Below are 16,109 nucleotides of genomic sequence, written 5' to 3' on the forward strand. Positions count from 1 at the left end.
GGGTTGGTCCTAAAACTCAAGAGAGCTGCTGCAGGTCGGTGTAGCCATATTGAGCTAGATGAGCCAGGAGTCTTACTCAGCACACTGGCGGAGGAAGGGGGTGCGGGAGTGCGGCCCACCCTGGGTGTACAGCACGTGCGCTGCTCCGGGTGCCGGAGCAGCTAACTCCACCTCTGACTCAGCAGCTTCAGATATTCTTACAATAGGAAGATTGCAAGTGCTAACATGTATAGTCACCATTCTGTGTCCATGCATGTCCATGCATGAGTCTCTATGTAATATGCCCATACTGAGTGCAATAAGTTCCAATCTGTAAACTAGTTCCATCTTGAGGTTTGAGCCATGCTATTCCAGTCAGCAAATGTGTTCTTTTAGTTGGGGTATGCTTTTATGTCTGAATCTCTTCTCTCTGTGTAAATTCTTTGGCTGCAATTAATTCTTTTGATGGTGCTTTTGAATGGATGACCTGTTTCAACTCTGCCTTCCTCATTGTCACAGCAAAAATAAAATAAAAATCTCCCTTTGAAATTAGGGTAATGGATTAATTCTCATTTTAGGAGTTTCCTACCTCCCACCCTGTCTCTCAAAAATGTATTAACACCTTTGTGCCAGACTTCCAAGAGGAGCCATACATTAGTTTCAAAAATGTGCTCATCTTTTCGGACATAGCATAAACAGGTTTTTGTGTGGTAATGGCTAATGAGCCAATCAGTAGAGCATATTTAAAATTAGTTTTTTTTAATGGATAAGTACTAGATCTAGGCTTATTATGTAATTATGCTACTGGGGAGGCATCAGTACTTTGAGACAACCACTTTGTATTGTCCGTGGGCTCTGTCATTTGCATTTGTGGTGCTAGCTAAATTTATTTTTGCCACAGAATTGTAGAGTTGGCAGGGTCCAAACCCCTGCAATGCAGGAATCTTTTTGCCCAAGGTGGGGTTCAAACACACAACCCTGAGATTAAGAGTCTGATGCTTTAATGACTGAGCTATCCTTCATACCTAAGAAAGAGAAATTTGTGTTTCTCTAGATGTGCTAGAATGTGGATTGATATCCGGCTATGGTTAATTTTAATTGATATCAGTGGTAGAGAGTTGTAAGAGTATGCTTAACTCTTCACTGCAATAAATGGGATTCAAGACTGTTTCAATTTGGCTGGCTCATCCCCACAATTTACATTAATACACTGGGACAAACTCTCTTCTTTTTTTTGCAATGGAAGAGGTGGAGTAAATAGAAGTAGCAACCACCATCTGTTGCAAGTGATACAAGCTACTGTAATAAATTTGACCATTATATATAGAGAATTATACAATAATAATAAGTAAATATGTTTAATCTTGTTTTCTTATGGTCACATAATAAACATGGGTTTACCCTGTGTATGCAGCAGGGAGGGTACTTTCATCAAGAGTACAGCATGAACACAATGGTTTTGAATTATCTCTGCATACTATGGTCCTGATCCTAACTGGCTCTGCGCTATGGGGGTGCTATTTAACTTCAAAAAACTAATTGCATTCTTGGATTTAACATCAGATCTAATTTGGAACTGAAGAGCAGCTCTGCAGACTTTGAGGGTGTGAGAGTGCTCTATGATAAAATTGTGTTTTAAAAAACAGAAGCATTCACAAGACCCAAAACAACAACACCTCACCCACCCACATACATACATACATAGATACATATGCACAAACACACACAATTTTCAGTACACTCAGAAACTGAGAGTGAACTATAAAGGACAGAATATTTTGCTTATGTTTTTGCATACTTTCCATCAACAACCAATAATGACTTCTATCCGGGACAATATCTTTGTCTAGTTGAATTATGTTTATGTTTACCAGTGTGGCTGTTCATATATTATTATCGGATTTACCCCATGTAAGCGAATCATCTTTGTACTAAGCAAATGATGGAGGAATCTGCTGCATCAAATGGCACTGTCAAAAAATGAAATTCTGTTCTATGGTCTCTCCAGGATGATGTGTGTGTGTGTGTGTGCTGGCTTAACAAACAGCAAACATGAGCCAAACTGTGAATAGATGGTGAATATGGGCTGATGCCAACTCCACAAAAATAATGGAAGCACTTCGTATATTTGTCTATCACTGTGAGCATGCTACCTGTTTGGAAAATACACATAGCATGAATTAGCTCTAAATTGGGCTCAAATAGCATACAGAACGCAAATGAGCATACAGAAGGAACTTTAAATGTACTGAAAACAATGGTAGGCTAAATCATTAAAATACAACAGGGTGATGAGAAGAACAAATGCATCAATCTAGGCTGCATAGCATGCAAAAAGCCATATCTGTCTAAGCACAAGATTTTTATTTACCAGCAGTAATAGTGCAGTTTCAAGTATTTAATGACATGTTGGCACAAAACTAAAATTAGAAATAAAACATCAGACCAGCACACAAAATAAAATAATTAAAATAAATTTCACTCCTTTCCTTACATGCAAGAGAATTGGAATGAAAAGTAAGTACTGGCAGAGCGATACATTAGTTTGTTTTTGAAGGTGACTGCAATGCTTAAATTCTATCAAGATTGGAAGAAAAAGATGAGACAGAGCATCTTACAACAGGCTTGTAATGAAGACTCAGTATTGTACAGTAATGAAAGCAGAGGTAATAACAGCCCAGTATGGTTATAACCATGCTGGAGATAGGTGTGCTGAGACTGAGAGCATGGCTTGCAACAGCAAGGTCTCTCTGCCTTTAAATAAATGGGGAACAAAGAATGCTGGGATGGGACTTTCCCATTAACCAGTGTGCATGTTAGTGATGGATGCTGGCGGAAAATCCTGGTATTTTAATGTATTCTGTTACTTGCGTACAAGACGAACTAAAAGGGGCACACACACACACACAAACACACACACACACGAAAGGAACAGAATGTTTCAACAAACCAGTTTTTGAAGTGAAAGACAGAAATTCTAGATGGAAATGCAGAAGAACGGAATGGCAGAACAGAACATGGGAGAGTCATGCCATAAAATAATTTCACAATGGAACATAGGAAATCCACCCACTCCTAGTTAAAACAATGCTGGCATTAGATTCAGAAAGAACTTGAGTCAAGAGAATTAGGTGTTAGCCTTTCCAAGGTGTCATAAAACAAAAATAAATATGCAACAGATTTAATATTTAATTGTCAAATTGTGAAGCTAGGGTGGTTTTACATGTGAGCGGATTGGCGGCGAGCCTGGGGAGGCTCGAGTGGCGGTTAGGCGTTGGAAATTTGCATAACAATTAGATGGAGGAGGGGCAGGTTACGTCATCAGCTGCCCAAATTTGGAGAAGTAATTCCGTTAAAGGATTCCGGGGGCGAGGCTTGGTCCTGAGCCTGGAGTTGCCTGGGCCATAGGGCACGCCCCTTTCGGTGGCCACAGGAGGAGCTCTAGTAGATCTACATCGCGGGGCTCCTTTCTGGTGGTTAACTTCTCAAGGACTCCAACACACGGGTTGGAGTTGGATATAGTCAGTTAGGTTCCAACGCCTAAGGCAATTCCGCTCAACACTAATTAATAAAGTTGTGGCCTTAACCACCCACTTAAATCTTAATCACTGCGTCACGAGTCTTTATTACATGGGAAGGAGGGACATTGCCACACAATTAGGTGTTAGCCTTTCCAAGGTGTCATAAAACAAAAATAAATATGCAACAGTTACATAAGTTACATTTTTATTGGATGCATAGGGTGCACTGGAAGATATGCTTAGAAACAAACAAAAGCAAAGTAGGGCGCTATAGATAAGCAGGCCACTGTGCCACATATCATTTTATATGGCTTTTGGTGGAGGTGTAAGTGTGGCTCAATACTGACAGATGTAACTGTCCATTTTAAGAAACTGCAGTTATCCACTTTCTTTTCTCTTTTACTTTTGTCTCTTTCCCTATAATTTCCTTGTATTTTTTCCCTTTCAAACTCAGTCCTTTCCTTTCTCTGAATAGTGAGTGGGATTTGAATACAGGATTTGAAATATACTAAGTGGATTAGAACTTAAGCTTTAAGGGTTTATTTATTTATTTTTACTTAATTATTGATAAACCACATTATACATGCTTAATACACAAAAATACAAGATAATGATCCAAACATAAATGCAAATGATCAAATAAAGATATTAAGGAGACATTCCTGAGGACCTTTAGAAATCATTTTCAACAATATTCCTGGCTTCTCTATCCTCTGGTTTTTCTTCAGATCATATAAATATTTTTCTGTTAAAAATCAGTTAAAACCTAAAAACATTATACACATCGTGGTGCTGTGGTTAAACCACTGAGCCTAGGGCTTGCTGATCAGAAGGCCGGCGGTTCGAATCCCTGTGCGCTCCCTTTGAAATGACCAAATAATCCAAATAAACCCAGGTGTGGGGTAAATGATTTTTTAGTTTGTAACAGCTTGTGTTCCGATCCATTCTGACTTCTTCCTATCCCAAGTGTTTCTCTTTTAACTCTTTGCATCATTCACCTATGCCTGATATTCCATAAGAATCTTATGTGTGGGTATCCAATTGGCGAGGAAGTTTAGAAAAATTTTGCCCTGATCCAGCTAGGGGACATACATGCTTATCTTTAGCTGAATGAGGGAACTAAATGCACAATCAAGTTCTAAACCTGCAGCTCCTCTCTTGATCCAGCTGCCAGGGCTCTACATGTGGAGTCCTGTTACAAAATCTACAGTGGTGTTTGTGAAGGAAAGGAGGAGAAATGGATTTAATTCCAGCGGCTACCCCTCCCCAAACAGCTAATCAATGTGCCAAGCAGCAAATCAATGTGATTACACTTTTCCCAACAAAGCTGCACAATCATAGCCCTGACTGCTGCACACACATTTGGCTGAATCGAAGCCATTTTGCTTAATTGTTTCAGAGAGAAAGAAAAAGCAACGTATGAAAGATAAGACTCGGAAGACATCTTCACCGTTATCACCACCATTCCACTGTTTCCTCAGGCAGTGACACTGTTTTTGGAGCCAGTTTCACAATTCCTGAAATGCTTGGGGTTTGGCAACACTTCTAGCGACGTCCTCTTTTTCTTGCTAAGGCTTGCATGAGGAGCGAAGAGGTCCAAATTTCTGAAAGAAATCCTCCTCGGCACGCACCAGAGCTTCTTCATCGATGTAGACAGCTGCTCTCCTGGAGGCCACAAAATACTGCACTTTCCTCAAGTTCCATCCTAGCACATATTTTAACCAGCCGCAGACTGCAGCTGTGGACCTGCCAACGCCTGCATTGCAGTGGACATAGACATTGTGCCCGTTCTCCAGTAGCCCGTGGAGGAGACAGACAGCCTGAGGCAACATTTGGACTCTACCTAGAATTAGAAACAGGACAACTGTTAACTGCATGACAACCCCACCTCCACAAGTTAGACACACTGGCGGCGGTTTGTGTTGTGCCTTAGTTCTAGGTATGGCCATATTTAGCTTGTGAGGATTTTCACTGGTGAAACAAGATTGCTCTTTTACTTTTGTGAACTGTAATTAAATATTGCTTTACAGTGACAGGTCAGAGACTAGCAGAAACAGCAATTGATTAGGAGTTCTTCAGTCTGTGTGTGCTCAGTCTAATCCCTATCTAGGACTCACATAAGATGCTTATCACTACTGACACTAGTGACCCTTAAGCGAGCACCACCCTGAACTAAGCCAAGGTTTAGTTGAGTGTGTCATCTGAACCTGGGTTTGTGGGTAAGCTTTTCCTTTGCTAACCACGAGTTGTAGCCAACCTTATTTTGATGTAGTATAATAATAATTATTATTATTATAATAATTATAATAATTATAATAATAATTTATTCCCCAGCCACTCTGGACAGCTTCCAACAGAATATTAAAGTAATCTATTAAATATTAAAAGCTTCCCTAAACAGGGCTGCCTTCAGATGTCTTCTAAAAGTCTGGTAGTTGTTTTTCTCTTTGACATCTGGTGGGAGGGCGTTCCACAGGGTGGGTGCCACTACCGAGAAGGCCCTCTGCCTGGTTCCCTGCAACTTGGCTTCTCGCAACGAGGGAACCGCCAGAAGGCCCTCGGTACTGGACCTCAGTGTCCAGGCAGAACGATGGAGGTGGAGACGCTCCTTCAGGTATACTGGGCCAAGGCCGTTTAGGGCTTTAAAGGTCAGCACCAACACTTTGAATTGTGCTCGGAAACATACTGGGAGCCAATGTAGGTCTTTCAAGACCGGTGTTATGTAGTCTCGACCGGTGTTATGTGGTATAGCCTTCCTTATTACAATTCTATGTATACGAAAACACAGGGCATGAAGGGCTAAAAGAAAAGTCTAAGTTGGACAAAAGACACAGGTGAAGAAAGGGAAACAGAGACCTCAAAAACTGATTACTGTATATATAGTGAGTGTGTTCATCCCAATGCAGAGGCAATGTTTTGCCTACCCCACACAAACAGGTTTTGGTATGCAGTTGTACTGCTGTAGGATATGATAGGCCACTGTGTGCAGGAACAAGCATCCAGCAACTGCCCTTCTGTATTTTGCCCCCATATTTTGCCAATTCACAGAGTGGCAGATGCTGCTCCATAATCAAATACTTCCTTGTTTTCCATACTTCCACTTAACACCTAATGCAACGGTCTTCTAAGAAGGCTGCAAGGAGAGAAATTTTCTCATTCCCTTTGTCCTGTTTTCCAGGGTGATCCTTTAATAAAAGATTCAGCCCAACTAATAAGGATGGAGAAATCTAATTCTCTCTGTCAACGAGAAAATGGGAAGAAAAATGTAAAGTAAGGAAGAGGGCAAAAAAACCTTTATAGTACCCACTTCTTGAAATGGCTAGTCTAACTTGACACTGCCTTTTGGCAAATGCCTGGAGGTTGTTTCTAATGATGTGGAGAAGACCAAGCTATTCCTTTTGAATGGGGAAAATAATGTCTCCACAAGAGGTAATAATGGACTACTTTTTGTTGTGACTGTAACTTTTGCCTTCTTGCTTCTATCTAGTACAAGAGTGGCTACTAGCCTGTGCACTTCAACTATCCCAAGCACTCAGGTTAACAATAAATATTAAAAATGGCCTTACATCCCAACTATGATCTCCAACATGGCATTTTGTTAAGGGTGCTGGAAATTGTAGATCAGAGAGGTACTCTACAGTTCCATGATTCTTTTTTCGGGGGGGGGGGTGTGCTTTAAATTGGCTTTAGATCGTTTTCATGCAGTTTTAATCTCCAGGTAAGAGCCGGCCTTTTTCAGGGCAAGTTTGGGGCACTTTGAATTTGAAGTGATCCTCCTGCTAGGTTTCTTTCTTTTGTTGGCTCTTGTTCTTTTGCTTACTGCTGGCTAATATAATTTTCTTAATTTTATTAATTCTTGCTATTAAGTTGTAGTTGTAGTTACTGTTTTCATTGTGCATTTTTTCCATCTTTCATCGCTAGGCACTTTTCAAGTCCTTTTGGTTCAAAAAGGCAGGGCACAAATATTGTAATAGGTAGTAAATAAATTAAAAAATGTTCAAGCACTGTGACTTGGAACAACACAAACATGAAGACCATTATGGAAGTATATTGATTTTGCCTAGAAGCTATTCCTGGAACATTAAAAACAAAATTGTAATTGTCTTCATCACAAAGTAATTTGAAATTCATGAGGGGTAGTGATCTAGTGCGTTGCATCAGAAGCACCATATTTTTGGGACATGAACTTTTGTGAGGACCAGCATACTTCCAATGCATTAAAGTCACTCTGAGTGACCAATAGCAAATGTGATTCTTTGACTTTTTTGGCACATCTAGTTCCTGGGGCAAAGGGTAATATTTGATGTGAGTAGGGATGGATGAATCTTTCCGTTTCAGTTTCTCTGGTACTTATTTTTTCTAATTTAAAGTTCAGGTTTCCACATTCCTGCATCAACTTGCAAATCTTTTTTTTTTTAAAGAAATCATCCTGAAAACTCACCAGCATTGTACAGTAGTGTGACTTTCTCCTAATATACACATTTTTGCATGCATTTTTGCAAAGCAATTTCCCCTAATATAATGCATTTGGGAATATTATTTTCCACTGAAATATGCCCCTTTTACTCTAATATATACATTCTTGTACACATTACTTGGCTGGAAAACTTTATTGCAAAATTCAGTCTATTGCAAAGTATAAATTTTGAAGGCTGGCTCTGTTTTGCTTCAGATTAGATAGATTTGCATTAAATGTGAAATGAATACTTTCCCCTTCCACATCAATAGATGGAGGGAAGTGTGTGCTACCTTTGAGATCAATCGTGATGGTATACTTGTTTATATATGTGGGAAAACTTCAGATTACGAAATAAATCCCTGTATATTTTGAGTACTACTGATAAAAGCAACTTTTAATATATTGGGTATATATGATTGCTTATCTTCATTATCATCATCATCATATTATTAATCTCAGTAATAAGAATAGAGCTTTCTTTCAGGTACTGTTGAACATCAAGTGTATTCAGCGTATTTCAAGATTGCTCAATGCAGTTAAGAGCAAGCACAATTTAAACAAGTTTTTATATACGAGAGCTGCTTACTAAATCCATAGAACACTCTGATCTCTATCTCTGGGCATATGGTGTGCCATGGCAGCAAATTTCCTGGAAGATAACAGTAAGTAATTTGTGAAGCCATGTGAATGTTGATGCTAACCTTTCACACAATGCATACGGTATATTTTCCTGAATGTTTTTCTTCTTCTCCAAGTTATTCTAACTCATGGCAGAATGTGAATATTACCTTCAGTACTCATGTCTGGTGTTGGCATCCAGACATAAGCAAGGCCTTCTTCTTTATACAGCTTCATGAGAACTTCTGGACTCATAGGTTCAGGATAGCGATTACATCCCCAGGAATTCTGAACAACGTCCCATTCAGTCTGGAAGTTCATTACCGCTGTAATGCCCAACTCTCGCTTTAGTTTTACGGTCACATGCTCCACTTGACGAGGGCAACTTCCTAACCATATATTTGGCAAAATTCTGTGAAAAAAGAAAAGACATTCTATAAACCAATAACATGATATAAATACATAGGAAGGACACGATGGGTTTATGGCTGCAATAGCAGGACACCTACCGGTATGCCGCCTGTCCTATGTATTTATATTGCTGTACAGCTAGGGTGGCTAACCACTTTTGGCTCAAGATCTGCACTGACAGCCAGCCAAAGTATGAATGGCTGAAGTGTGCATGGCCCACACAGTCACTTGCTGGGCAGAGGAATAGTGGAGACCACCTCTCCAGCCTGACCCTTCCAGAGAAGAAGACAGTTCAGAATTACAACAGGGGTTTGAGGGAGGTCACAGCTCAGAGGCACATGAGCGGAAAAGCTGGGAAATAATGGGAGAGGAGGAGGAAGAGGAAGCACCAGGAGGGCAACAGCTGATGGACACAGTGCCTTTAGAAAGCATTCCAGACCCCCCCTCCCAGAACCTAGTGAGCCTTGAAAGTAGGAGAACAAAGGGCTCAGAAGCAAAGGACCCTCAGTGCCACCTGTAGGGAGATGATGGCGAATGAGGAAGTGGGAGAAAAAGGGGGTGAGGAGTCACTCGGGACAACACCATTATTCCATAAGGCTGCATCCCAAGCCTCTCTCTGTAAATATTGAATTAAAAAAAACAGGAGGTAAGACTTTTCCTTGTCTTATCCGTTCCCGGCAACCTGCCGTGGGTGTTGTTTCCTCCGCCGCCTGACACTTGCATGCTACATGCTCATTACATGCTCATACAGACATTCACTCAGGCTGGCAGACTTGTACACACATTCAGGCAGGTAGACACGCACATAGAGACAGTGCTGGTGGGGAAAAGGAGGCCGTTGTTCTCCACAGACCTCTCACCGGTGTGGTAAGTCAAATTCTGCCTGAACAGAGTTTGGAATGGGGTAACACACCAGCATGCCTTATGACAGTGGAGTTGACCCCAGCTTTTTACAGTTAGGATTGGTCTGTGAGTCTGCAATAGGATTAGTCTGGATATTATAAAGCAGGATACAGTGTCCCATTGATTATCATTTGTGCTCCATTAACACCCACAGTATTCTAGCAGCCATTCATTCAGAAGGAAAACAGTGTTCTTGACATCAAGAGCTGACAGCTTTAGAAACTCTCAAAGAAAGTCTTTCTACATTTGCAGCAGAAAAGCCTTTTATATGGATAATTGATGTGAGCACTACCATATGACATACTTGTTAAACAAGCACATTGTCATGTGGACTGCCAGCATAAGTTATAACAGCAATTTTTACCATTCTGTTTTTGCAAAATCTGCCTTAAAGAATCGGTTCATTTGACTGTGCTTTAATGAGAGAAGTTTAATTCCTCCATTAAATTTATCTCTCTAGAATGTGTGAGCTCTGCTTCCGCATAGTAGTAACAAACGTATTAAATACTGAATATTCTCCCTGTATACAGTAAACCCTCTATTAATAACAAAACAGACTGTGCTCATTTGAAATACTGATTGTACCAACCCAGTATTGGCAACTGTAGCCCAAGTAACAAATAATCAAATACCTGGTGGAAGTTATGAAACATGCCATTCTTTGCAGTGTGTGTGTGTGTGTGTGTTTTAAGCCTTCAGTAAGACCTTCCTTTTACATATAAATCATTGGGGTCAACAATACCTCACTACATTATTTACTTATTTTTTACATTGCATCACACTTTTCCTCCCAAAGAGCTCAAAGTGGCATAAACAATTGTCACCCTCCCTATTTGTTTATTTTATATTAAAATGTAAAATCAAGCATAGAAGAAAACCATCACATAAAACAGATGGGAAATATTGAAGCAGAGACAAAGAGGGACCATAGATTTCAGTAACACATTCCGGACTTTTGATACAATAGAAATTATAACAAATATATAAATATAAAAACACCATTGATATGGTTAACCCTTATATTCCAAGGAAATGAGCTTCATTTTCAGTTAACTTTAGTTTGTAAAGCTCTGCACATCTTCCTGTTTTACTGTATTATCCACAGCCATTTATAGACGGGGCTAGGGTGAAACTGGTTATGTTCTGCATTATTAACGTAAACAATAAAACCCTACCAAACAGAAAGAAATTTGACCTCTAGTGGTTCTTAGTTTATATGGTCATTTTTAAAGGGTTGATTCCCATACATTTGTGTACCAAGAAGAAATATCTGTTCTGGCTAGATTCCTTCAAAACCAGGCTATTCTGGCTCCCCCTCCCTTCTTTGTTGTCACAGCAACCCTGCAAAGTAGGCTAGTGACTGTCCCATGGTCATCTAGAGAGCTTCATGGCTGAGTGGGGATTTGGTCCCTGGTCTCCCAGGTCCTAGTCCAACACTCTAACCACTACAGTATGATCTCTATAATGTACAAAATGCTACACAAATGGTATGGGGGGGAGGTGTCTAACTGACCTCAGTGTTCTTTAATCACAAAAAGCGTTTTCAAAACTTCTTTGATTGAAAGTCGGCATTAAGTCTGGCAATCTGGTGAAGCGAGGGTGCAGGCTAGTTACAAACATTTGTAGATTTGACTGGGGTCTCAGTGACCTCCCCCACCAAAAGTTGAATTACGGTAGTAGGTTTTGTGCAAAACAATGGGTGGGGAGGTTCACAAGGAAAAAATGTTTAAATAATTCAGGTTTGTAAAGGCATTCTATAAACCTGTGGGGTACCATATGTTCATTTTTTCTCCTCAGTACTGCCAATGTGGTAGAGTTGACCTCAAATGCCATAATAGTAAAAACATTGGTGTATGTGTGTCTGATGGCAATTTTCACCTCAGCATGGCTGAGACCTACCTGGAACATGGAGTTGTGAAAGAGTGACACAAAGTTTTATTTTTTCAGTGCTGTTGGGGTGTATTTGACCCCACCTGTTGAGGGAGGATTAAACTGTATATTTTAACCAGAGGGCCATGGAATACCAACATTCATATGATGTATAATCCTTGTTCATTATTCTCTTGTTTCTAGAAGTGTAGATCCCAAATCATCTGAAGGCAGCCCTGTTTAGGGAGGCTTTTAATGTTTAATTATTTTATTTCATTTTTCTGTTGTAAGCCGCCCAGAGTGGCTGGGGAAACCCAGCCAGATGGGTGGGGTATAAATAAATTATTATTATTATTATTATTATTATTATTATTATTATTATTATTATTATTCAAGCAGAAGAAATGAAGGCGTTTTCACCCTCGTTGCATCTATTCCTGTTCTCTGAGCCTCATGTGGAATCCAAAAACTGACGTGGGAACAAGCTCCATGCACCAGACATATAAAATTAAGTTCAGATCCTATCTATAGTCCATTTGGTCACCTCAAGTCTACAGTGTCACAATGGCTCCCGAGAACTTGGCTTTCTTTGATGTTTTCTTCAGAAGCTGTTTGAGTAGCAACTATTGTTTTCTATAGTCAACAAAGTAACAGGGCAATGCAAAGCTTATCCTTGAGTTAGAATCAGAACACTAAGGAGCATATATCCATTATAGAGACGAGGAAAAGAAAAACAAGCTGTGAATGACTCAGAATTCTAATTTCTCTCCTTGCAGTATAACATGAGCAGTGGGACTTAGGGATTTATCCTCTGATAAGATTCACAAGCCCCAAATAACTACTGGAGCTTAGAGCTCTCACAGTGAATGAGATCTGCAAGTCCCACTTTCCATATAATAGGGGACGTGAGAAAGTGTGCGGGGCAGAGAAGCACAAATAGTTGATGTTCTTTTCCACCTCTATATAATACAGAAGTCAGTTCTGTCGAATGTGGACAGGACAAGATGGTAAAACTGTCTGGACCTGAAGTGCAGATGAGAATATTATCTACCCATTCCGACTCATGCCTCCTCTTATATTGATTGAAAATGGTCAAAGAAGCCTGCCCCAAAGCCAGTGATACCCCTAGGAGATAGAAGGGTTGTTGATGTTGTTGTTTAGTCATTTAGTTATGTCCGACTCTTCGTGACCCCATGGACCAGAGCATGCCAGGCACTCCTGTCTTCCACTGCCTCCCACAGTTTGGTCAAACTCATGTTCGTAGCTTCGGGAACACTGTCCAACCATAGAAGGGTAAGTAGCCATTTGATCCTAAGTTCCCATGAAGACTATTTTACAAGGTGATGCAAAGAGGTGGAGGGAATGTTCTTTCATATGTGGTGGAATTGTAAAAGGGTAAAGAATATTAGGAAATGATCCATAATGAATTGGGGGAAAACATGTTTGAAAGTACTTTCCCCAAAAAACCCAGAGTTCTTTCTGTTGGTGATAATTCAGGCTGAAATTCCCACGTGTCAAGAAAAAGGTTATTTATGTATGGTACTACTGTGGCCCGTGTTTTGTTAGCCCCAAAATTGAAAACTAGTGAGGTCCCAACAAAAGAAGAATGGCAACTTAACTTGACAGAATATGCACAACTCGCAGACTTAACATATAGAATAAGAGAACAAGAAGAACATATGTTTAAAGAAGATTAGAAAACGTTTACTGAATATATGGGAAATAATTGTGTACAGCTGAAAACGCTAGCAGCATTGATAAATTCAACAGTGTAAACGAGTTTTGATGGATACAATAATGGAATACTGAATGGTATAGTTTTTGTAAAATATGCAGGGGTTTATGATATGTAAAATGAACCATGGAAAGAGAAGGGAAGTCATTGATATCTTAAGAATGTAAAATGAGTATTTTAAATTGTAAAACAGAAAACTTAATAAAATCATATACAAAAAAACCCCTATCTTACAAGGATTTCCACTGACCTGGCATTCTCATGTAAGGACTTGACAGGAAATTAGTGCTGAAGAATTTGCTGAAGAATTAGACTCATTCTTTCTATATTTTTCTCTAATCTTGGGTTTTTGTGTATGTTGTGTGGGGAGATTGGGGGGGGGACAACCAGTATGGAGCAGGATATCTCTTCCCCTCAAGACTAAGGAATAGGCCAGGTTCTGGAAGTCTGTGGCAATTTGAAAATTGAGCCAAAAAGAGCAGAGGAAACATGGGATCCCAGGAAGTCACTTTTACAGAGTGTTTCTTCCGTCAGAAGATTTTAATGAGTTTAAAGATGCCAAAGCACCAAATGCTTGGATGACTCCCTTCCCACCTTTGTAGATTCTTAATTAAATTTGACAATTCACTCTAGATATAGCTGAAGCCACACATTCTTTTCATTTAATCAATACACACGTGAATCATCTTCTCACCCACAGAGATGTTGTGAGCCTAGAGCTGTAAAAGATCTTTGCTGTTTTGACACTATTCTGCACTGCACACCGCCCTCTGAAGCACTAAAAAACCAGCAGCCTCATAAAACTTGCTTCTAGTCTCATGAGCAACCCATCCCTGTCCAGAAGGCTTGTAAAAAGCAGCCCCGTGTAAGCAGACTTTAAGTGATGCATTTAACTTGCTTATCTATAATGAGGCACTATATGGCCATCACCTATGGTTAAAAGCTAAACGCTTGCCAGAATTAAGCTACTTTGCAGAAGAAATTGGTAATAAAGTCGCTCACCAGCCATTAAAGTTGTTTATACTGCTGATTTTGATTAGATGAAAGCCAATGCATTCTTTTCAAAAGCACAGCAATGAACTCCTACTTTAGTATCTACTTAAACTGTGCTAAGTTGTCAAGAGAAACAGTTCACTCTACTTGACCAGTCATGTGCTGACTCAATCTTGTTGAAGGCTGCTTCACACTCTACATGGCAGATGTTCTTCCAGAGAGTTGTGGCACATGTCCCAAGGGTGAACTTTACCAGTCTAATCATATGCAATATCAGGTATGCCTGAGTCCATTGATTTGAATGGGCACACTAACACTGCATAGGATTTGGCTATGTTACATCTGAACATAGCTTATTAATGCACAATGGATGCATCAGGGAGCAGTGACTGATTTTGGGTTCCTGATCCATGCACTCTTTCTTAGATACTCGTTTCCCTTTCAAAGCTTCTGCTGCTCACTGGTACATAGTCACACGCTGACGGGTGCTCTCCCCCTTGCAGCGTTGAGCTCTCTGAAGGGAAAGACTTCACATTTGTTCAAAGGCGAAACTGAAAGAGGTGAGATAAAATCAGGTCCCAATTCCAAAGGGCAGCCCAGGCAGGCCAGAGGGAGAAGTAGGCAGCAGTGGGGCAAGGAGCAAAGAGAAACTTGCAAGATTTGGGAGCGAGAAGGAAAAGGTCAAGGTCAAAGCGGCGACTAAGTCTGCATTTGATAAAAGCATGTTTCATTTTATATGGTATGGGATAGGAAAAGATCATAGAGAAGAGGAGTAAACCAAGATAAAGAAATGGTAAGCCCAGGCATTGGATCCCAGCAAACTTATGGATTCCAACAAGAGATGCAACCATTCTGGTGGCTGGAAGCACATGATTCACTATTCACTAATCAGCAGGTTGTTCAAAATGGAAGATCTCCATTTGCTTATCACCTGTTCTTAATGTATTTGTATACAAGCTTTTTATTGAAAAGAAAATCCAGGTTTTACCTTTGTGTATGGTGCCATTTAGCTTCATACTTCTGTGCCACTACATCACAAGCGATTTGTACACAATACATTTTCTATGCTCATTTCCCTCTTTTTTCATTATTTGTGGGGCACACTGGTGAAAAGTAATTAAGCATTGGCAAATTTTCTTCTTAGATGTTATTTAGTCTACTTATCTGAGATCCTCACAAGGGAACAGACCTGGCAAGTAAAAGGTGGCAGGCACCTTTTTATCACTGTTTAACACCACATTATACTGTATAGTGATATACAACATGTTTGAAACCATGGAATAATAAGTGTTATGCCACCTGCTTATGAAACTATTCATGCTGAATTAAAGAGTCTGGTTTTCTGACCTACAAGATGAATAGCGCATTATATTTGCTGCAACAGGCAGAAAAATTATTAAGCTGTCCACCAAGGCCCTTAGCAATTGTCAGGTAGCCCATGGGAGAGAGTTTGGGAACCACTCTGTTAGAAAATCCCAGAAGGAGCAGCATGAGTGATAATGGGTAGTTAGTTAATTGCTCCATTCATTATAATAAAAGGACAATTCACTGATGGAATCCTGTCATTGTTCATTCGGGGATGGGGAAATCGTGGTCCTGCAGTTGTTGTTGGACTCCAATT

The 16,109-nt window shown here is 40.0% G+C and overlaps 1 protein-coding gene across 1 annotated transcript in view; it reads right to left on the bottom strand.

Annotated features, from left to right (window-relative positions):
* Positions 1-2,328: 2,328 nt before the first annotated feature.
* EPM2A (EPM2A glucan phosphatase, laforin) overlaps positions 2,329-16,109 on the bottom strand; it is a 35,877-nt gene continuing 22,096 nt past the window's right edge. Inside the window, exons 3-4 of the mRNA XM_035108819.3 lie at positions 8,748-8,989; positions 2,329-5,343 (exon numbers count right to left, since the gene is read on the bottom strand). Of these exons, the coding sequence (XP_034964710.3) occupies positions 5,069-5,343; positions 8,748-8,989 (517 nt within the window). The 3' untranslated portion in view covers positions 2,329-5,068. The remainder of the gene's footprint in view (positions 5,344-8,747; positions 8,990-16,109) is intronic.

Source organism: Zootoca vivipara, chromosome 3 (genome assembly GCF_965207765.1).
Source record: "Zootoca vivipara chromosome 3, rZooViv2.hap1.1, whole genome shotgun sequence".
Taxonomy (NCBI): Eukaryota; Metazoa; Chordata; class Lepidosauria; order Squamata; family Lacertidae; genus Zootoca; species Zootoca vivipara.